General features: G+C 41.0%; 3 protein-coding genes across 7 annotated transcripts in view; 2 read left to right on the forward strand and 1 right to left on the reverse strand.

Annotated features, from left to right (window-relative positions):
- Positions 1-1,730: 1,730 nt before the first annotated feature.
- LOC110488766 (PDZ domain-containing protein 11) lies at positions 1,731-3,342 on the reverse strand. The gene is made up of 5 exons (XM_036943656.1): positions 3,200-3,342; positions 2,944-3,084; positions 2,670-2,768; positions 2,450-2,510; positions 1,731-2,288 (listed from the first exon to the last, which is right to left on the reverse strand). Exons 1-5 carry the CDS (start codon positions 3,290-3,292, stop codon positions 2,254-2,256), a joined length of 429 nt encoding a protein of 142 aa, XP_036799551.1. The 5' UTR covers positions 3,293-3,342; the 3' UTR covers positions 1,731-2,253.
- Positions 3,343-4,632: 1,290 nt separating this feature from the next.
- Positions 4,633-18,647, forward strand: LOC110488768 (glycerophosphoinositol inositolphosphodiesterase GDPD2). 4 transcript variants are annotated; one of them, XM_036942920.1, is made up of 15 exons: positions 4,633-4,910; positions 8,004-8,305; positions 11,667-11,770; positions 11,884-11,977; positions 12,058-12,117; positions 12,299-12,397; positions 12,750-12,843; positions 13,201-13,346; positions 14,567-14,649; positions 14,807-14,966; positions 15,143-15,346; positions 15,452-15,600; positions 16,477-16,624; positions 16,879-16,961; positions 17,651-18,647. In XM_036942920.1, the coding sequence occupies exons 2-15, from the start codon at positions 8,219-8,221 to the stop codon at positions 17,721-17,723; spliced, it is 1,584 nt and encodes a 527-aa protein (XP_036798815.1). In that variant the 5' UTR covers positions 4,633-4,910; positions 8,004-8,218; the 3' UTR covers positions 17,724-18,647. The 4 variants fall into 4 exon arrangements, with proteins under 4 accessions (XP_036798815.1, XP_021416805.1, XP_036798816.1 ...); XM_021561130.2 differs by lacking the exon at positions 4,633-4,910 and adding an exon at positions 4,953-5,394; XM_036942921.1 differs by lacking the exon at positions 4,633-4,910 and adding an exon at positions 4,953-5,277.
- Positions 18,648-19,084: 437 nt separating this feature from the next.
- Positions 19,085-22,159, forward strand: part of LOC110488767 (discs, large homolog 3 (Drosophila)) — a 152,216-nt gene continuing 149,141 nt past the window's right edge. Inside the window, exons 1-2 of one of the 2 annotated variants that reach the window (XM_021561115.2) lie at positions 19,085-19,320; positions 20,086-20,217. In XM_021561115.2, the coding sequence (XP_021416790.1) occupies positions 19,305-19,320; positions 20,086-20,217 (148 nt within the window). In that variant the 5' untranslated portion in view covers positions 19,085-19,304. The remainder of the gene's footprint in view (positions 19,321-20,085; positions 20,218-22,159) is intronic. The other variant, XM_021561120.2, reaches the window with a different exon arrangement.

Below are 22,159 nucleotides of genomic sequence, written 5' to 3' on the forward strand. Positions count from 1 at the left end.
TTAGCATTTAGTATTCACAATGTTCTGGTCAGAGGTGAGTGAAAGCAGAATGGTTCATGAAAAATAAAATAAAAATCACAAGGACTGCCAGCTTTAGTCCAGTACACTCAAGCCCTTGATGGCATTGTCAGTGATGAGAATTTCCATTAAGAATCTGTCCCTCTGACATGCACTTCAATTGATGTAGTTTGCATGTCAGAGTACTGTAAATAGTGTATATAATTTATACACTACTGGTCAAAAGTTTTAGAACACCTACTCATTCAAGGGTTTTTCTTTATTTGTGCTATTTTCTATATTGTAGATTAATAGTGAAGATATCAAAACTATGAAATAACATATGGAATCATGTCATAACCAAAAAAGTGTTAAACAAATGTTAAAATATTTCATATTTGAGATTCTTCAAATAGCCACCCTTGATGACAGCTTTGTACACTCTTGACATTCTCTCAACCAGCTTCACCTGGAATGCTTTTCCAACTGTCTTGAAGGAGTTCCCACATATGCTGAGTACCTGTTGGCTGCTTTACCTTCATTCTGCGGTACGACTCATCCCAAACAATCTCAATTTGGTTGAGGTCACGTGATTGTGGAGGCCAGGTCATCTGATGCAGCACTCCATCACTCTCCATCTTGGTCAAATAGCCCTTACACAGTCTGGAGGTGTGTTGGGTCATTGTCCTGTTGAAAAACCAATGATAGTCCCACTAAGCGCAAACCAGATGGGATGGCGTATCGCTGCAGAATGCCAGGGTAGCCATGCTGGTTAAGTGTGCATTGAATTCTAAATAAATCACAGACAGTGTCACCAGCAAAGGAGCCCCACACCATAACACCTCCTCCTCCATGTTTCATGGTGGGAAATACACATGTGGAGATCATCCATTCACCCACACTGCGTCTCACAAAGACACAGCGTTTGGAACCAAAAATCTCCAATTGGACTCCAGACCAAAGGACAGATTTCTACCGGCCTAATGTCGTGCTCATGTTTCTTGGCCCAAGCAAGTGTCTTCTTCTTATTGGTGTCCTTTAGTAGTGGTTTCTTTGCAGCAATTCAACCATGAAGGCCTGATTCACGCAGTCTCCTCTGAACAGTTGATGTTGAGATGTGTCTGTTACATTTATTTGGGCTGCCATTTCTGAGGCTGGTAACTCTAACTTATCCTCTGCAGCAGAGGTAACTCTGGGTATTCCATTCCTGTTGCGGTCTTCATGAGAGCCAGTTTCATCATAGCGCTTGATGGTTTTTGCGACTGCACTTGAAGAAACTTTCAATTGACTGATCTTCATGTCTTAAAGTAATGATGGACTGTTGTTTCTCTTTGCTTATTTGTGCTGTTCTTGCCATAATATGGACATGGTCTTTTACCAAATAGGGCTATCTTCTGTATACCACCCCTGCCTTGTCACAACACAACTAATTGGTTCAAACGCATTAAGACGGAAAGAAATTCCACAAATTAACTTTTAACAAGACACACCTGTTAATTGAAATGCATTTCAGGTGACTACCTCATGAAGCTGGTTGAGAGGATGCCGAGTGTGCAAAGATGTCATCAAGGCAAAGGGTGGCAACATTGAAGAATCCCAAATATAAAATATATTTTGATTTGTTCAACACTTTTTTGGTAACTACATGATTCCATATGTGTTATTTCATAGTTTTGATGATTTCACTATTATTCTACAATGTAGAAATAGTACAAATAAAGAACAAACGTGGAATGAGTAGGTGCTTCCAAACTTTTGACTGGTCCTGTATATATAAACAAAGTATTATAATAATAATAAAACACCTGGTTTTCTGAGTAAGCTTTCTACTTATTATGACATGGAAACAGTGTATTTGATCTGTGCATGTGCCAGCACCGGAAGCGCAAGTCCCGCTCTTATGCGCGAGTGAAGTGAGTTCGGAAAAACTGAAAGTATTCATTTTTGAAATAGCTTTGACATACACAAACGTTACATATCCGAACTCCAAATCAAATGGTCTTCGCAAAAATAACATGGTCACTGTGGTAGGTTTTATTTTGATTGCCGATTTTCTTTATTTCTCAAAAGTCCCATCAGGTAGCCTGATTTCAGATGTGTTCATGTAAACAGGATTATTTGGGACATTGTTATTCTTGCAAAGCATGTAAACGTTTTAAATGAACTATTATATTAAACGTACTATCCACAATAATCATATTATTGTGTGCATGTAACCATACTGTTTCTCACTCTCCCGTGGAACCTTTCTGTCACCTAGTGCACAGTCCTCTCCTTCTGTCTCTGGTAGTCTATGGGAAACAGGAAGTTACATAACAACCATTCAAATAAACTTCACAGGTTGCAGAGGTGACATAATAAGGTATAAAGCATGAATGGAACCATTTACAGTAGATACAATTTAGGCACTTTCTTAATATTACATGGCGGAGCAGGTGAAAGCAACGCTTACTGTAGGGAAAGAAGCGCAACCTCATCAGAATCTCCCTGGCAGTCTTCAGAATCTCTACAGCCTGAGAGGAGAATAAACTATTTCTATGAGAAATGTATTCCGAAAACAATTAGCCTTTTTTTAAACACAAGTTAGTGTTGAGGTTCAAAATAAAGTCATTTATCAAAAGGTGTAGTGTTGTGTGTGTATAGTGTTGTATGGTCTACAGTACATCACTGACCCTTGAGTGCTCTATGTCCTGGAAGTCCACCTCATTGACAGACAGCACCTGATCTCCCTCCTGGAGCCCTGCCCTGTGGGCGTCCGAATCTGGGACCACCTAGCAACATACACACAAAAAGATTAAGGAGAAGGAAGATTACTGACAAAATGAAAAAACAAAAACATATATTTAAAAACAATGAAAGTGTCTGAAAAGTGTAGGCTAGCTAGATCAGCACTCATTGGGCAGTTGCACCTGTCTCAGCCTCAGCCTCTCTCTCTCTCACACACACCTTGGAGATGAAGATGCCCAGCTGGGAGGCCTTTCCCCCACGGATGTTGAAGCCTAGCTGTGCACCTGGAGGTTTCTTCAACACAATGGCGCGTGGCAGGAACTGTGTCAGCTCATTGTTGTAGTCAGGATGGTGGATCCGCTACACCGACAGACAGGACACAGAGGGAACATCATTGAAGATCTGAGGTGACAGTGAACTAGACTGGCTGTTGACAGTGTTATGACAAGGTATGGATGTCATCTCAGGCTCATACCTCCTGAGGGGCTATCCATGCTGGGGGACTCTCATAAGAAGGTAAAAAGACCACAGGGAGTTGGTAGTCATCATATGGGATCTTTTGGTCCATGGTTTCAAAACCTATTGGTTCAAAAAAGACATAGGCAATGATAATTTCTGCATGCAATAGTCTCCAAAACAAAATGTTACGTTTCTTAGGGGGCTGTGTGGGATAGGAGGGTTTTAATGAGGAACAATTACCGGTCAGGTGCGCTCCATGGTTTTTGCGTCCCTGATTAATTAGTGAATCACAATTTTGGGGTGCACCTGGCATTTTGGGGTGGGGTGGGGGGCTTCATTTGGCTATGGATGGCCAAGAGGATTTTCAGGATTGGTGATGTGGACAGGAAGATTGGCAGAAATTGAGATTGAGTGGTTTACAGTGGCGAAGAAAAAGGGAAACGAGAAGTTAAGCTATGTTGGGAAATAGGAAACCACTAGACTCATTATTAGTCGGAGTGAGGGTTTTGGATCAATGCTACTTGGGGAATCCGTTTAACCTCTCCAGGATAATCTGGAATGTGTTGGAGTCGGTGAGAGTCACAAGAAGTGGTCTCATTTAGATTTTTTTGTTCATTTATGGTGCAGAAGAAGCTTGTTTATAGAAAACAACAAAAAAGATATGAGTGGAATGTTTCCTGTATGTAAATAAAGGCAGAGGATGTTACTGAAGACATTGATGGAATGGTTGGTGCATGTTGACTGACCTGGAAAAAATTAATTCACTTCATTCATGCTACTGTACTTTGGGGAAGAGTCTCTCTCTTCTGGTATAAAGTTAGGATTCACGAAATCCCCTGTAAGAGCTTTTGTGCACAAGCCCCTTCAGCTTCATGAATGTAAAATATTTGGCCATGTGTCAAGGGTGTGCAGAAGAGAAGAGTATCGTATGCCAGATGAAGTGAAATGCTGCAACTGTGGAAGTCAACATGCGCCTGAATTCCTGGGGTCCCGTGTTTAGGGTGAAGGAGAACGAGGTGGCGAGGGTAAGGAGTGTTCAGCGTGTCTCCTATCTGGAGGCGGTGAGATTGGAAGGAACGATTGGGGGGTAAGAAACAATGGTAGTTCTCATCAACCAAGGGATAGTGAAATGCTACATATTAAAAAGGTGGGCTTTGTATTGTTTATTGCAATGGTCATAAACTGAACAGCACAAGTGGAGAGAAGAAGTCTAAGAAAATTGGAATCATTGTGAAATGCTGCTGAACGTTTATTGGGTCTTCATGAACTCACAGCCCAGGCGGTGCAAAAAATCCTGTCTGTGAATGTTCCGCCATGACAGGCCTCTGATCCTGTTTTTATTTTATTTTACAAGGCAAGTCAGTTAAGAACAAATTCTTATTTTCAATGACGGCCAAGGAACAGTGGGTTAACTGCCTGTTCAGTTAAGTTTTAAATCGTGCTCAGTTCCCTTAAGCTTAATTGAACTGTTTTCGGAGCAGTAGTATTGACCTAAAGTTCTGTATGAAATAGTGCAGACGTCGCATACAGAAGCCCTAGCGGTGTTCTAACACTATTAAAGGGATATTACACATTACAAAATGACATATTGGTTTCCTTACCCTTTAAGCAGTCTATGTACAATGTATGACAGCACTCCATGCTTTGTTAGCATGTGGAAACCGTGCCAGGGAAATCAAACCAAAGCATGGATTGTTGTCTCACCTTGTCTATGGACTGCTTACAGGGTAAGGAAACCAACAAATCCTGTCGATGTGTCGTTTTGTAATTTGGGTGAACTATCCCTATATAGGACTAACCATATATGAACTGTCCATTTATTTAGTCTATTGATGAGTTAGGCAATGTGAAAAACGTATCTGCCTCTATCCCTAGACATGTACATTCTACTTTACCTATACTATTAAAAATGCGCTCAAAGCATTTATCTGCAATTGTAGGTTACGTGCGTTCAGGCGACTTGCCTTCCTCCACGTACCCCTCCCCTTACTACTTTAGAAACTTGCACCCATTCATTATGATTCATTTACATTCCGGGCACGGATTTCCACAAAGAACGGGAGTGGATGACAGAACAACAGACACAGAAAAGAGGTAACGAAATATAGTGGACTGGAAATATAGTGGACTAGAAAAAGTTGATGAACAGAATATCACTGGCTGTTACAGTGTTGCAACACTACAAGAGAGACGAACACATGTTATCTCAAGGTATGATGCGCCTCACTCCTTTTACTAGCCAAATGTATTTTAATGCGTTGTCAAATGAACTCAAATTGATTAATATATCTACAAATTTCAACTAAATTGATTGACCAGGTTAACCACTGAGTTTGAACAGAGATAGTTATTCATGCTCAATGGTAAGTTGTTTTTAAACTTTGGTCAAATGAGGAGAACATGTGAAATGTCCTGTAATTGTAGATACAATACTTTATGTGGTTCTGATGCAGACAGACCACATTCTAAGTAACAACATTCACTCAGTACAGGGTTTACCACAGAAAGGGTTCAATAGTGGGCTTTCTGTCACTCACTTTTGTATGACATTTTATTACCTTTTTATGTCATCATGTGGGATAATTAAATATTTTTAACTTCAAATCCAGGTCAGTTAAGCCACATTGAGGGATGAAATGGACTTACATGTGGTAACAGGGCATTGTCACAATAAATTGTGAGACATTTCATTCTATTTCCTCATTTTAAAGTCAAGTTCTCAAAGGTGGAACAATCAGGTTTGAATCAAACTCGTCCCAATATGTCTCAACCTTCTCACCACCATAGTTTGAGAAAGTCATTATTGCTTAATGTGATGACAACTCTCAAAACATAACATCTATTGTCATGCCCAGGATCTTATGGATCATTACAACATGATAAATGTTGAAGGGAAAAAGGGGCATGCATGATTCCATTTCAAAGTTCTATTTAGAAAGGTAGGTGATAAACATGTTGGAATCTTGGCTCAATTTTTTATTTTTTTCACCTTATCTGTTCTGATCGGTAACCCTTCCTTATTCCCGTGTTGAATACCTGACTACCTGTGCCTACCCTCATCTATCCAACAAACATTGATATGCTATGTACATTTTTTGCCAAGTCCCAGTGCTTGATGTGTGCCAAGTTGTGAATCATGCCTTCTCACTCTCGCAACACTGCCGAGTTTGTCTTGGCCTTCACATTACTATTGTTAAGAGTAAATGCTGCCTTATACAATTGTTTCAGAAACCGAGATGTTTCTTCTAACAAATATTTATTGTTTTTTAGGCCCATGCTTATCGGAACACTCTCCCTGTAGATTGTCAGACGTTTTTTTATTCCATGCATTAATTTATTCTTCTTGTAATGGGGACATTTAAGATCACTAAAGTTCGTATTTAGTTTAGTGTGATCAACACAATGTTTAGCATTTGGGGATTTTCTGTAATAAACATCATTTCAAGTGATCTGTTTGTGGCATTCAGTGTTGATGATCACTAGACTTGATACTGAATGTTATGGATTGTTCCTCAAATCTGATGATAGTGATTGATGCCAGACTGGATGTACAAGGACTGAGAACACACTGATTATTCACTGTTGTATTGTATTATGACATACTGTGGAGACTGTATGATTCTGTAGCACCTAACAGAGTCTCTTTTTCAAGGGAGCCCTGGCCAAGAAGTGGTAGGTTTAAAGGAGGTTTCCACCAAGCATCCTGAAATTCACTTCTGTGCCTACATTCTGTAGATGTGTAGGCATAGACAACTTACATTACATTGGCAAATGATCTGCTTTCCTTGCTCAGATTTCTCTTGACTTTCACTTCTTTCCCATTGTCAACCTGTTCCTGTGATCATTTGGTTCTCCTCAATCCAACCTGATATTTAGAGAAGGGCTTTTCCTCAGCACAAAATACCTTCACACTATTTCATACTGGCCCCTCTCTATAAGTGTTGACTTTTTCTTTCTTTTTCTTAAATACTTATTTTGGATTATGGACTTGTGGACAAAATACCTATTCAAACAAAATGTGTCAGCCCTTGACCAACAGCATACATTTGATTATCTGATACATATTAATGGCGAAAAAACAAAACAAAAACTGACCAAGAACATTTGGCTTGTTTTTACAATCGGCTAATAGTTATTCATTTTCAAGGAAAGCTCAACGAGTGTTCTAACTTGATGAATTAACAGCTCATGCTTTAAAAAAGACTTGTCAGACTTTCCCGAAATGGATCAGTTAGATGGTCTAATGTCAATTTGGTTTACAATGTGGTAGAACTCTTTTCATGTTTTTTTTATTTTGTTTTTGTTATGTGGGCACTGGGCACCGTGCCCTAATTCAATATCGTCACCCCAGTGAAGAGAATAAGGGGGTAGCAGGTTTACATGTATATGCCCCAGCCTGTTCACTGAAAATTCTTCCCTCACCTCCCTCATCCATCTTTAGCTCTCTTTTGTAGAGTAATATTTCAATATTGTGAAGGCTTAATATCTTTGGTTTCATAAAAACAGGGCGCCAGTCCCCCGAGCTAATCCCCCGGTTGAAGTCTGTACATCTCTGCACTGCAACCCCCTGCTGACGATGAGCCCCCTCCTCCTTCTTCCTCTCCCTCCCTTCTCCCACGGAACTGAGTGTCTTATGGTGGGACTTCACTCTCAGGCCTCTCCGTGGTACTCACAGAACCCCACAGGGTTGGCCATTGTCAGCAGCTCCCCAACTTAGAATTTCTATTCAGGAAGTTATTGAACAGGGATGGCCCTAATACTCACAGATATTCCCTGTTTTTCCCCTCACTCTTTTTTCTCTCTCCTCCTACACTGTGTAGGTTTAGAGTGGTGAGTCAGCCCACTGCGGAGCGGAGCCCCTCCTCACATACAGAGCTGCCAGACAAGGTGTTCTCCAGGAGTGTTGTCCCCCCCACCACTCTATCCAGCCCCTCAAGGCTGAGAGGATCAAATAACTACACAACAGGACCGACAGGATCCACACTCCTCTGGACAGGATATCCTAATAGTTGAAAGTAAATGAGGAGGGGAGGTGATGATGTCTGAGGATAGCTGTGGCCGAAAATGCTGCAGGGTAATGTATAGCTGCAACTGGAGGCAGCCCAGTGAGAGGAAACGAAAAGTGAGTACTGTTGTGGACCCAGATTTAGATTTTTGTGTAGAATATAGCTATAGAACATACATTAAGATGATTAACATTTTTGGTACTAACTTCTCATACATTACCATCATTATCCTCAACTTTGGTTTATATACTGTAATTCCATGTAGTTGTTTTAGTGACTTCTCCCAGGTGAGTCAGGCCTACATGTAACTGTTAAAAGGGCTTTGGTATGTGTTGTAATGTTAATCATCATCATCATCATCATCATCATCTATGTCATCACCTACGTCATCCTCATCGTCATCACCATCCAGCAACAGCAGTCACTAACATTCCATTGGACAGCATTCAGTGGATACATGAGGATGTTTCCCCTTTATAAACTCACTGTGGGTGTATAATCGGAAGCCTCTATTCCTAGGCATGTGAGATGTGGATGGATGTTATTGGAGAGGCATCCATTCATTCAGACCTGTTGTGTAAATAAGAGCAGGATAATTGGGAGGAGGGAGATTGTGGTACATATTAGAGCATGTGAATATGTGCTAGGACTAATTGCTGAACTGAACTCACAGGCTGGGTAAAAGGTGATCTGGCACAGGATTACAAAGGGGACAAACCATTAGTGTCCAAGGGGAGGGGGGTTTCTGTTCGGACACAATTGAGGTTGGTTGAATGGTGGATGCTGGTGTGTTTGATGACTGTATTGATTCCCCCTACGTGTGGTGGAATGGAACAGCAGGTGAAACCAAACATGAAGAGGCGTTGGAGGGTCTCATGACTCAAACATCCCAGAGGAAGCTGAGCCCCTTAGAAATACCACATATACAGTGTACATAAATACACACTCCCACAATCACAAACACAAAAACACACTTTTTGGGTCGACCAGCCACACAAGAAAACTCAATGAAGATGTACTTCTAAACCATAGCTAGGGGTTATATATACAGTGCATTCTGAAAGAATTCAGACCCCTTGACTTTGCCCATATTTTGTTACGTTACAGCCTTATTCTAAAATTGATTAAATCGTCCCCCCCCATCATCAACCTACACACAATACCCCATAATGACAAAGCAAAAACAGGTTTTTAGAAAGTTTTGCAAATGTATTAAAAATAAAAACTGAAATATCACATTGCCATAAGTATTCAGACACTTTATTCAGTACTTTGTTGAACAACCTTTGGCAGCGATTACAGCCTTGAGTCTTCTTGGGTATGACTCTTCAAGCTTCGCACACCTGTTTTTGGGGAGTTTCTCCCATTCTTCTCTGCAGATCCTCTCAAGCTCTGTCAGGTTGGATGGGGAGCGTCGCTGCACAGCTATTTTCAGGTCTCTCCAGAGATGTTTGATCCGGTTCAAGTCCAGGCTATGGCTGGGCCACTCAAGGACATTCAGAGACTTGTCCTTAATCCTCTCCTGCGCTGTCTCGGCTGTGTGCTTAGGGTCGTTGTCCTGTTGGAAGGTGAACTTTTGCCCCAGTCTGAGGTCCTGAGCCCTCTGGGGAATGTCAAGTCTCATAGCAAAGGGTCTGAATACTTACGTAAATCAGGTATTTCAGACAATTAATTTTTTTAACACATTACATTTGCATTCGGAAAGTATTCAGACCCCTTCCCTTTTTCCACATTTTGTTAAATTACAGCCTTGTTCTAAAATTGATTAAATAAAAACATTTCCTCATCAATCTACACACAATACCCCATAATGACAAAGCAAACATCTATTAAAAATAAAAAAGACAACATACAACAACATACCTTAAGACCCCTTGCTAAGAGACTTGAAATTGAGCTCAGGTGCATCCTGTTTACATTGATCATCCTTGAGATGTTTCTACAACTCAATTGTAGTCCACTGTGGTAAACTCAATTGATTGGACATGATTTGGCAAGGCACACACCTGTCTATATAAGGTTCCACAGTTGACAGTGCATGTCAGAGAAAATGAGATCGAGGGAATTGCCACGAGGTAAAAGGAATTGTCCGTAGAGCTCTGAGACAGGATTGTGTCGAGAAACAGATCAGGGGAAGGGTAACAAAACATTTCTGCAGCATTGAACGTCCCCAAGAACACAGTGGCCTCCATCATTCTTAAATGGAACAAGTTCAGAACCACCAAGACTCTTCCTAGAGCTGGCCGCTTGGCCAAACTGAGCAATCGGGGAATTAGGGCCTTGGTCAGGGAGGCACCAAGAACCCGATGGTCACTCTGACAGAGCTCCAAAGTTCCTCTGTGGAGATGGGTGTACCTTCCAAAAGGACAACCATCTCTGCAGCACTCCACCAATCAGCCATTTATGGTAGAATGGCCAGACGGAAGCCAATCCTCAGTAAAAGGCAGATGACAGCCCGCTTGGAGTTTCCCAAAAGGCACCTAACGGACTCTCTGGCTGATGAAACCAAGATTGAACTCTTTGGCCTTAATGCCAAGCGTCATGTCTGGAGGAAACATGGCACCATCCCCACAGTGAAGCATGGTGGTGGCAGCATCATGCTGTGGGGATGTTTTTCAGTGGCAGGGACTAGGAGACTTGGCAGGATTGGGGGAAAGATGAACTGAGCAAAGTACAGAGAGATCCTTGATGAAAACCTGCTCTAGAGCACTCAGGACCTCATACTGGGGTGAAGGTTAATCTTTCAGCAGGTCAATGACTCTAAGCACACAGACAACGTAGGAGTTGCTTTAGGACAAGTCTCTGAATGTCCTTGAGTGGCCCAGCCAGAGCCCAGCCTTGAACCCAATCGAAAATCTCTGGACAGACCTGAAAGTAGCTTTGCAGTGACGCTCCCCATCCGACCTGACACAGCTTGAGAGGACCAGCAGAGAAGAATGCTGGAATATGGGTGTGCCGAGCTTGTAGTGTCCTACCCAAGAAGAATTTAGGATGTAATCTCTGCCAAAGGTGCTTCAACAAAGTACTGAGTAAAGGGTCTGAGTACTTATGTAAATGTGATATTTCAGTTTATTTTATTTTATATAAATGTGCAAAAATTTCTAAAATCCTGTTTTTGCTCTGTCATTGTGGGGTATTATGTGTAGATTGATGACGGAAAAAACGATTTAATCTATTTTAGAATAAGGCTGTAACGTAGCAAAATATGGAAAAAGTCAATGGGTCTGAATACTTTCCGAATGCACTGCATATGATTATTTTCACCTGTACCCCGGAGATAAATCTAATTAATTGGATTAAGTTCTGCGTACAGTTTCTGACTGTCGAAACAACCTGTACACACACTTTTAATTGTATCCTGGAAGGTAAGTGTTTTCCTGACAAACAAGTTTAGTAATCAATGAGTTCTTCCAAAGTGAGTAAAAACTTGAACAGGTTTAGAGTTCCAGCAGTAATGATGAACTCTCCTTGCTATAGTGTTCCTGCTGCTGGTTGTCGGTCCTTACCGCTGTGTCCCTGCTCACTCTCTTCTGGATGTACGTCTGTCTGATGGCTTTCAATGACCGTGAGGATGTCAACTGGTGAGCTTGGTCATATAGCTTCGGACACGCACGCGCACACACACACACACACACACACGCACACATACGTTGACAGACCTTGTGATCTTCTACCCTCTTTTGTCCCCTACCAGGAAGGCCTTTTCCATTCTTAAACTGTGGGTGAACTGGTTCATGGTGCTGATCGTTATCGCTGCTGTACTGACCATCTACTGCATCCTGCTACTGGTGAGGGAGACAATTCACATACCTATCAATGTATTTATGTAGTTTACATTAGCTGTGTTGTAATGGCTGTTTAATTGCAGGTATTTGCACTGGTCCAACTTGCCTTGAAAGAGCCTTTGGACTTACACTGTCTACACAAGGTATTAGGAATATTATGTGTTCCTGGAATGTTTCCCTCTGCACGTGTTACAAGAAGTATCCAGCTATATTGCTAGGTTGCATAACATGAATGATAATAGCATAGATGATTAACAATATTAACTAACCTAGGTATGATCTGTATTGATTGCATTGTGCTGTCTTGTGGTTTGCTCTGCACAGTTGTTCCTGTTTTTAGGTGTGGTCTTCATCGCCCTGGGCACCACTGGAATAAGCCTACAGTGGAAAAAAGAGTGGCACACTGTTCTCCTGTCACTACAGGTATAGTAAGGCTAAAGTATTGCAGCATGGAACCGTCTTGTGTGTGTGTGTGTGTGCGGCGGTGAGAATGTTAGAGCTATAGTGAGATGTGGAGCAGTTTTTGGGGCGGCAGGTAGCCTAGTGGTTAGAGCGTTGGGCCAGTAACCGAAAGGTTGCTCGATCAAATCCCCGAGCTGACAAGATAAAAATCGGTCGTTCTGCCCCAGAACAAGGCAGTTAACCCACTGTTCCTAGGCCGTCATTGTAAATAAGACTTTGTTCTTTACTGACTTGCCTAGTTAAATAAAGGTTAAATAAAATAATAAATGCGTTTGGGGTCAGATCTTTGGTATGTAACATTGATCTCCCTCAGGCCACGGCTCCATTCCTACAGATGGGAGGGGTTGGAGCCCTGACCTTGGTAAGCTGCCTGGTGTTCCAGTGTTTCCAAAGGACCCGCAGAATAGGTCAGTGCTGATACTGAACTCCTCCAATAGAAATACACAAACACTCACCATGACATCAATAATATGAGACATACAGTAGCCTACACACCCATATACAGGTATATTAGTTCAATAGAATTGAGTTCTGGGAAAACTGGGCGGCACTTAACCCTAATTGCGCATGTAAGTCGCTCTGGATAAGAACGTCTGCTAAATGACTAAAGCGTAAATGTAATGTAAAATGAATGATTATACCAGCTGGATGAACTAATTCAGTTGACTAAATGCAGCGTCTTCTTTCCTTGCCTTTCTCTATTCACAACAATAGTTCAAGTATGACTGTTTCATTTGTTAACCTGTGTCTGTCTGTGTCCCCAGCCTCTAAGATCCTCATCATGGTAGTGTTTGCTGGCGTGTCGGTGGCAATCTTCCTCAGCCCCCTCCTCATCCAATCCCCTTGTCTGGTGGAGGAGAAACAGCTGCCCCCTAAACCTGCCCTTATTGGTCATCGCGGAGCACCAATGGTGAGGAAGTGCATCCTGCTCAGTCTATTTCTCATACCCTACATTAGTTACATTGCCTCAATATTAAAGGGCTAAGCTGGAAAACACAAAGTACCGAAAGTTGATTGATTGACTACCTTTCTCATACAGTGGATAAGGCTTTATTACATAGCTACAAGACCATCATCCAAAAACGGCTTATGTGTTAACATTTTACTGTTGTCATAAATTCCATAATCCTACCTTATGATTCAGTAGGCTAACGGATAAATCATCATATAGTGTAGAGACAGTATAACCAAATGACTTTAGGATTAGTGTTTACATTGCACTGAGCACATATCCCCCTATTTCCATAACTTGCCAGTATATCAGAGGGCTTGAACTCAACATTCCCTCTAAACTCCATCCGACTGCCGTGCAGAAGAAATGTGAGCCTGCACAAAGAAGCACGAGATTGAACTTCGCTCAACTTTCTACAGTTAACCCCTTTAGTTGACACTATCAACGTTTCGCTCTACTGTGGGAATTGTGATCAAATCAACCCAACATTCGCCAATTTCAATGTAACATACCGAAACACAACGAACTATGCACGATTTAGTATGCAAAACATACTTTGTATTTTGAGACAGTCTTGAATAAGCTAAGTAGTCAATAGGCAGAGTGTAGAATAATTTGTCTGATTCTCTGTAATGATGGTATAAAGAACAAGTGGATAAACAGTTTGATGTCAAGCCTGCATGTTTTTCTTTCCAAAAGTCTCATGGAATGTATAGGCGTTGCACACCACACATTGGCTGCTACTGTAGGCTGAATGATAGAACAGCTATTTCCATGTTAAAATGTTACGGGAAGCATTTTTCTTCATAATTTGTTATGGTAGGCTGCTCTGGTAGGCCGACATTATGATCAAATAGCCACAGTAGCCTACTTGGCCACTGTTAAAACTGTAAGTTAAAGTGGGTACAGCCTCAGTGTTCACCGTAAAGCGTGCTGGAAGTTGTACAGAATTTGACAGACAGCGGTTCAGCAGACCTGAAATTTGCTCAGTGCTGAATTTTTTTTGAGGGAACATTGCTGTCCAGTCATGTTGAGGGCCCCACATGGCATGTTGCTCTGCCCCTATTATGTTGCTCCACTCTTCTCTACTATCTCCACCATAGGCCCACTCAGCTGAACTGTCATCTGTATTTAGCACAGGAGTGTTTCTCACACATCTGTCCTCTCTCTGTGTTCAGCTGACCCCAGAGAACACCCTGATGTCGTTCAGGAGGAGTGTGGGGTGCCACGTGATCGCCTTTGAGACGGACGTGCAGCTCAGGTACCCGGGGGACTAAGGCTGCTTCCTCTTTACATAGACGTTGTGAAGGCTCAAACGTGCACTGCTGTTTGAAATTGTTTTCAGTTTAATAATAACACGTGGGATTTATACAGCGCTTTTCAGAGACGCAGTTTATTGACATTTCTTCCTTCCCCAGTAAGGACAGAGTTCCTTACCTGATGCATGACCACGGAAGCCATTTCCTGAGGAGGACTACAGATGTTCTACATAAGTTCCCTGGGAAAGACTTCAACCACAGCACAAACCTCACCTGGGAGGAGCTACAGGAATTAAACGCTGGTGATTGGTTCCTGAAGGTAAGGGTGATATCCAATTTCACAAGCCTCCCTTGTATGTTGTAGTTGGAAATCATTTCAGAAGGTTTACTTGAAAATTCCTTATATACTGTAGATCCTTTACATTTTGATTATGATTTGAACTCTACCAACTCATTGACATAATGACATCCATACTATGGATGTCTTCCTTTCAGACGGATCCGTTCTGCTCAGTCTCCCAGCTCTCAGAGCAGGAGAAGAAGACAGCTGGGAACCAGAGTGTTCCCTCCCTTCTGCAGTTGCTGGACCTAGCCAAGACTCACAACACCTCTGTCATCTTTGACCTAAAAAATGATAACAACAATGACACTATCGACACCGTGAACACCATCCTCAAATCTGGCATCCCCCAAGACCTGGTGAGTAGAATGTCTATCAGTATCACTGCTTTATCATTCCTGTCCTGTGTAGTTAAAGTCTTATTACAGTTGTATGACAGTGTTTTTTGTCGTTTCTCTCTCTAGATCCTCTGGCTTCCCCCCAAACACAGGGTGGATGTGAGGGAGGTCGCACCAGGGTTCATACAGGTCTACAACGATGTGTCTGATATGGACCTTGACAGAGGAGACCATCTGAATGTCAAATACAGTGCTTTGAGTGCCACAGAGATTTGGTGAGTAGCCTCCTTCAAAGCGCCCTTGCTTTTCTCAGAGCTGTAGACAAATAAACCTTAATTCCAGAACCACATTCTACTCTTCCTGTGCTGACTGACTGCTGCAGGGCAAACAATAGTGTCACAATGAAAAGTGTTGGTGTGCTGAGACAAATAACTGGCATTGTTGTAGATGGAGACACACGCTGCTTCAGTGAAGAATGAGACTCATATCATGTTTTCACCCAGGTGTGTTTTTTAATGGCTGAGAGCCCTGTAGTGAAACTTTCCCATGGGATGATAGTTTCTGTTGGTTTAGTGAAACGAAGATGATGGGAAAGTGTTGTCTGAACAGACATGTGTGCTTTAATAGTATGACATGTTATGATTGATCACTACTGTCTGTAGTTGTCACATTCGTTGTAATAAATGTCGGACCAAGGCGCAGCGAATGTTGAGTTCCACATTATCATTCAAATTAAGTGAAACTAAATAAACAAATAAACAATAAACTAACAACGAACCGTGACTACAGCGAATGCTCCGTGCACCAACTCAAAACAATATCCCATAACACACAGGTGGGAAAAATGCTACTTAAGTATGATCCCCAATTAGAGACAACGATAGCCAGCGGCCTCTAATTGGAATCATACTAAAACACCAACATAGAAAAAACTAACTAGAACCCCACATAGAAAATATAAACTAGAGTAAACCCCTAGTCATGCCCTGACCTACTCTACCATTAGAAAATAAAGGCTTTCTATGGTCAGGACGTGACAGTAGTCTTTGAAGTGTCATGTTTGCTGAAGTAGCTCTGTGTGAGCTGAGCTCTTTCAACTAATCTTTGAATTACCTACTAAATTTGTGTTTTTGTATGTTTCCGTGTGCCAGGGAGCTTAGGAGCAGGAATGTGTCAGTGAACCTGTGGGTGGTGAATGAACCATGGCTCTTCTCTCTGCTGTGGTGCTCGGGGGCTAACTCTGTGACCACCAACGCCTGCTCCCTCCTACAGGACATGACCCAGCCTGACTGGACAATGGTGAGGGACTCACATCAAACCTCTCTTCTTCACTCTTCCATAGACTCTCCCTCTTCAAAAGTCAACCCGATCACCCCACCCTGACATTGTAATTCTCACAAAGTCAATGTTGTGTTTGAACATTAGCTAGCATATATTATGATATCTATGTGTAGCATTGAATTTGACATTTTGTTGTTCAATGCTGTATTTTTAATCTTGTGCGCGATCTATGGGTCATATGAATGTACCTATTAGGTGTGTATGTGTTTCAGAGACCTGATAGATACAGAATGATATGGATCACAGTGGACCTGGGGTCATTGCTCATAATGGTCACACTGTTCATTTTACAGAGGTGAGTAGAACACTACCATTGTTTGTAAAAGACAATGGAAACAGTGTATGTAATTTGATTACTTGATTTGTTTCACTTTACTCTTATTCTTTGGAAATGATGCTTCGTGAGTCATGCCACAGGTGGGTTTTGCTAGTAGACATTGCAATTGATCAATATAATCAATATGGAACAATTCAAATTGATTGCCCTTTTTTTTTTAGCAATGTTTACAGTAATTATGTACGGTACTAACTACTAAGATAATTGCTATCTATGTATCCTGTATTATGAATCTTTAAGATTGCTATTGTTAACTTTGATATGGGACTGATATATTATGTCACGCTCTCTTACCGTAATACATGTCATTCTTGACTTGATGGTTTAAATAATTTAATCTGTAGTGTAGTGGTTGCATTAATGACATGCAAAGATGACAACTGCTGCATTTGTCCTTACGGTCAAATAAACTAGGATGTACAAGGGCATCATATAAAGATCATCTTTTAAATGTGTTATTTAACCTTTTATTTAACTAGGCAAGTCAGTTAAGAACAAATTCTTATTTACAATGACGGCCAACCCCGGCTGAACCCTAACCGACTACGCTGGGCCAATTGTGCGCCGCCTTACGGTATACAGATGATGATGATGATGATACAGATGACGAAGTGGAATAATTATTTTGTGTGTGATTATCTCTGCAGGGAAAGAGAAGCAAAGAAAGGATTTTCCGGCTGGAATCAGAGAGAATTGTCCCTCTTCTTACCCTCTGAATAGTTTGATTGAAGCCTGAAACAGAACAGCCTGGATCCAGACCCCCCCCCCTTGAATCAGGGAGGAATTTTAAATTACAGTATTTCAAAAAAATGGTGGATCACATAGAATACATTTCACTTGCCTGACGACTCAAACTTGGGTGGCAGGTAGCCTAGTGGTTAGAGCGTTGGGCCAGTAACCGAAAGGTTGCTAGACCCAATCCCCGAGCTGACAAAGTAAAAATCTGTCATTCTGCCTCTGAACAAGGCAGTTAACCCACTGTTCCTAGGCTCTCATTGTAAATAAGAATTTGTTCTTAACTGACTTGCGTAGTTAAATAAATAAATACACTGAATTATTCCGCTGCTCTGTTGTTCTCTACATGCTTTCGTCTGACTGCCATTATTGAACTCGTTTGAGGTGATGTCATAATAAGAGGTGTTGTACAAAACAAAGTAATCAGCAATTGGATCATCTCTAACCAATCAGTAGCAAAGCCAATGATTGATTTTCAAACCTCAGCTTTACCCACGTGTGTTCTGGCTCTGGCCCAGGCCCAACCCATCAGATCCAGGGAACGATTAGAATGTTTTTGCCATTATAGAAATTGTCATGGAGGTACTCGGATCTAGACTCATTGCAAAGAAGAAACTAACATCTATGGTCATGGCGTACCGATTGGCCAGATGCAAGGAGTTTTATGAACAAAGTTGTAAAGAGTATATTCTTACAGAAAATATATTTGTGTTACACTTTATTTGTTAAAATAAATAAATAACATAACTGGTTCACTCTACACATTACACAGTAATCTTATTTGGAAACTATTGGTGTTGATAAATGTCAGTACTATTTCCAGTGCACTTAGGGTTACATTCTGAAGGAGAGATTTTCCAATCCAGATTTGACGTGTATGTGTTAATGAAATAAACGTTTTATGATGAGTATTGTATCTGTGTGAATTCTCTGCATAAACAAATATGCAGTAACACCTTGGAATGTGTTCAATCGCTAAAGGTGCTTGGAAATATGAAATGATCTTCTACAACCACTAGATGGCAGGTGTAACCACTTTCTGTGAGACGGTCAAATTCCAAGTGCCAAACTATTGAATATTTTTAGTTGGCTATATGAAAAGATCTAAAGGGAAGTGTTTTTCGACAATATTGTAGCGATATTTTTCGACGATGATGATGGTGATAATTATGATTTAAGTCTAGCAAAAGTATCCCCCAAAAAACAAAACATGTTTTAATTACGAATTTTCTGTTTATAGATCCCCATCGACGGGCTACATACCCATCTACAGTTATCAGATAATTAATCGAGGGTACCCCAGAAACACTTTCACTTTTTAACAGAACTTGTTGACCCGTCTCGTGCCAAATGGATTACAGCTGCTGCCGCTACAGTAACAGTTCAGTGTTGTGCGAATTTGGGAGTGTCTGTTTCGGTAGTAAAATTGAAAAATGCGGGATTAACCTAATTGTGGGGAGAATAACGGGGTACAAACATCAACTCTATTAAATCTTTCTTCTGGTTTGTTTCGTTAGTTTTTGGCTTGCCTCGAATAGTTGTCCTCAGAATATTTTTCTTTACACCATGGTCCACAAATGTGGTAAGTGCCTACATACGTTTTCGTAAATGTTTTGTTTGTGTACAAGTTTTAAACTATCGCAAACGTTTATTCGATACCGTTTTTAGAACATTTGGGTTTATTCGCTGTCATAGCCGAAAAGTATTGACAAGCAGAAAATTGTGTTTTTTCTCTCTCACTTTGTTGCCAACTATCAAGCCAGAATCGAATGAATTAACGTTAGCTTGTACATTTTTGGAAGAGGCATGAAAACAGGAAGTATGTTTCCATGAATTCATATATACTGGCATGGAGCACTTTCACACTGCGATGGTAAGGGAAGTAGTTTAGTTTACTCATAATAAAATGTAGGTAGTTGTAGTAAAGCGAGTGAGGCACATCACAAGGCTGTTAATTACGCTACACCTCCCACCTGGCTTCGTTAAACAGCTGTGCACGCGCATGCATTCTATACTTAAGACTACTACTCCCTTTCCCTGCCCATAGCAGCACCAACAGTTAGAGAAACTCTAAAACAATGAACACAGCTATGCACCAACTCGATCCTTGTGCTTTGAGCCTGGCAATTGTACAATAGCCTATGACATGAGTGTGCCCGATAAAACCATAATTTGAGGATTTTCCTAGCATGCATTTAGGCTTGTCTTATGCTATGGTAGAATAATATTGCCACTTGTGCACATGACCATTTTGGTCCTTGAAACATCACATCTGATCAGTTTCTTAACATTTCATCACAACGACTGTCTTGGTGAGGGTGTTAACTTGAAGCATCCCTGTTGTCAGACACAGAGAGGGCAGTGGGTCTGCTGAGACAGTACCAGGACAGTCTGACCAGTCCAGAGGAACAGGCCCTGAAGGCCAGTGTGGGTAAGGTCTCCACCATCTTCGGCAGCCAACTCTTTCATGCACTATTAGGTAAGACACAGAAAATACACATATTGAGGCTTTCACTATTATTATTTTATGAATAATGAACCCACAGGGCACAGACGTCTATTCCATGTTGGTTCAAGTCATTATATTGAAATGACGTGGAAACAACGTTAATTCAACTAGTGTGTGCCCAGTGGGAAGTCTCAGTCCAGCCCCACAACAATACAAGCTAATTATTTTTCAAATCACTATATTCTAAATCAATTAGTGTATTTAGTAACAAAACTCATCAAGAGATTTTTATTATTATACTTATGTCTCTGCTCATTATCTTTCTAATGAGAAAATTAGCGACTAGCTAGTTGTTTTTGGTATAGGCTTGTTATTGCCTCTGGCCAAAGCTTCAGGATGTAGACAACCGGGTCAGGCTATATTATTTTGTATATTAAACTGAGCCTAAACATTTCTCAATTAAGTCCCATGGAAGAGGCCTTTCAAAAGGTTTGCTGTATCCTATTAAATCCTATTAAACATGCCCATGACACAATGTACTCTATCTATGGGGCTGATCAAAAGCCCTCTCCACAGGCAATCAGACAGCTCAGTTCAAACCTCTTTACTTTGTTATAGAGTTACACATATTTTTAGTCGTTTATTTGCGCTGTAAAAGAGTTATACATTTTCAGTTGTTTATTTGCGCTATTGGATGTCATCCTAACTTGATCAGGATCATCTCACAGAAAGAGTTATTATTAGATATGGTTCACTCACAGCAGCCAAAACACTGCTGTATGAGGTGTAAAAAGAGGATGTTACCAGTCCACAATAGCTTTTTCAATACTATGAATGTGCTTGACCTCACCACATCTATAATTTCCTAACTGGAACAATGACCTAAACTAACTCTGGAGTGTATTGCAACGATACCTTAATAAGCAGTTAGGGCCCCAAAAGGGCTCCTGTGAAGCTACATTTCACAGTCTTTTTACCCTGCAAAGGAGACAAGTGAGTTCAATTTAACCAATGCTTGAGTGGCCCCTCTAATTACCATGGCCATGCCTTAATGATGCTAGCCTGTGGGTTTGCCGCTACTGCTGCTCTACCCAGAGCTCTGGAGCCTCCATGGGGGATGGGTGACCATGGAGCAGGGTTGAAGACTAGAGAAAAGGGGAGTCTGAGGAGGCTGTCCACCCTGATTAGTGATCTCTCCAGACGTGGATGCCTGCCTGTCCAAACTAGTTGAACAAATACATTGATGATAATGTGCTATTAGCAAAACTATTGCTGTGGTCTAACTAGAAAAGTATGTTAATCGCAACACAGACAATACAAGATATGTTGCTCTATCTGTCTTACAGTTGAGTTGGTCAATATATCCAGTATTCAAAAGATGGCTTTGTAAACCACATACTCCCCTCCGTATGTATTTGGACAGTGAAATTTCTGATGGTATAGGGGACGCTTGCATCCCACTTGGCCAAAAGCCAGGGAAAATGCGGCAAATTCAAATAAAATGATATAAAATCAAACTTTCATTAAATCACACATGTAAGATACTAAATTAAAGCTACACTCGTTGTCAATCCAGCCAACATGTCAGATTTTAAAAAGGCTTTTCGGCAAAAGCATAAGAAGCTATTATCTGATGATAGCACAACAGTAAACAAAGAGTAGCATATTTTAACCCTGCAGGCGCTACACAGAACGCAGAAATAAAATATAAAACATGCCTTACCTTTGACGAGCTTCTTTTGTTGGCACTCCAATATGTCCCATAAACATCACAATTGGTCCTTTTGTTCGATTAATTCCGTCCACATATATCCAAAATGTCCATTTATTTGGCACGTTTGATCCAGAAAAAAACAGCTTCCAAATTGCACAACGTCACATAAAAATATCTCAAGTTAACTGTAAACTTTGCCAAAACATTTCAAACTTCTTTTGTAATACAACTTTAGGTATTTTTAAACGTTAATAATCG

Source organism: Oncorhynchus mykiss, chromosome 14 (genome assembly GCF_013265735.2).
Source record: "Oncorhynchus mykiss isolate Arlee chromosome 14, USDA_OmykA_1.1, whole genome shotgun sequence".
Lineage (NCBI taxonomy): Eukaryota > Metazoa > Chordata > Actinopteri > Salmoniformes > Salmonidae > Oncorhynchus > Oncorhynchus mykiss.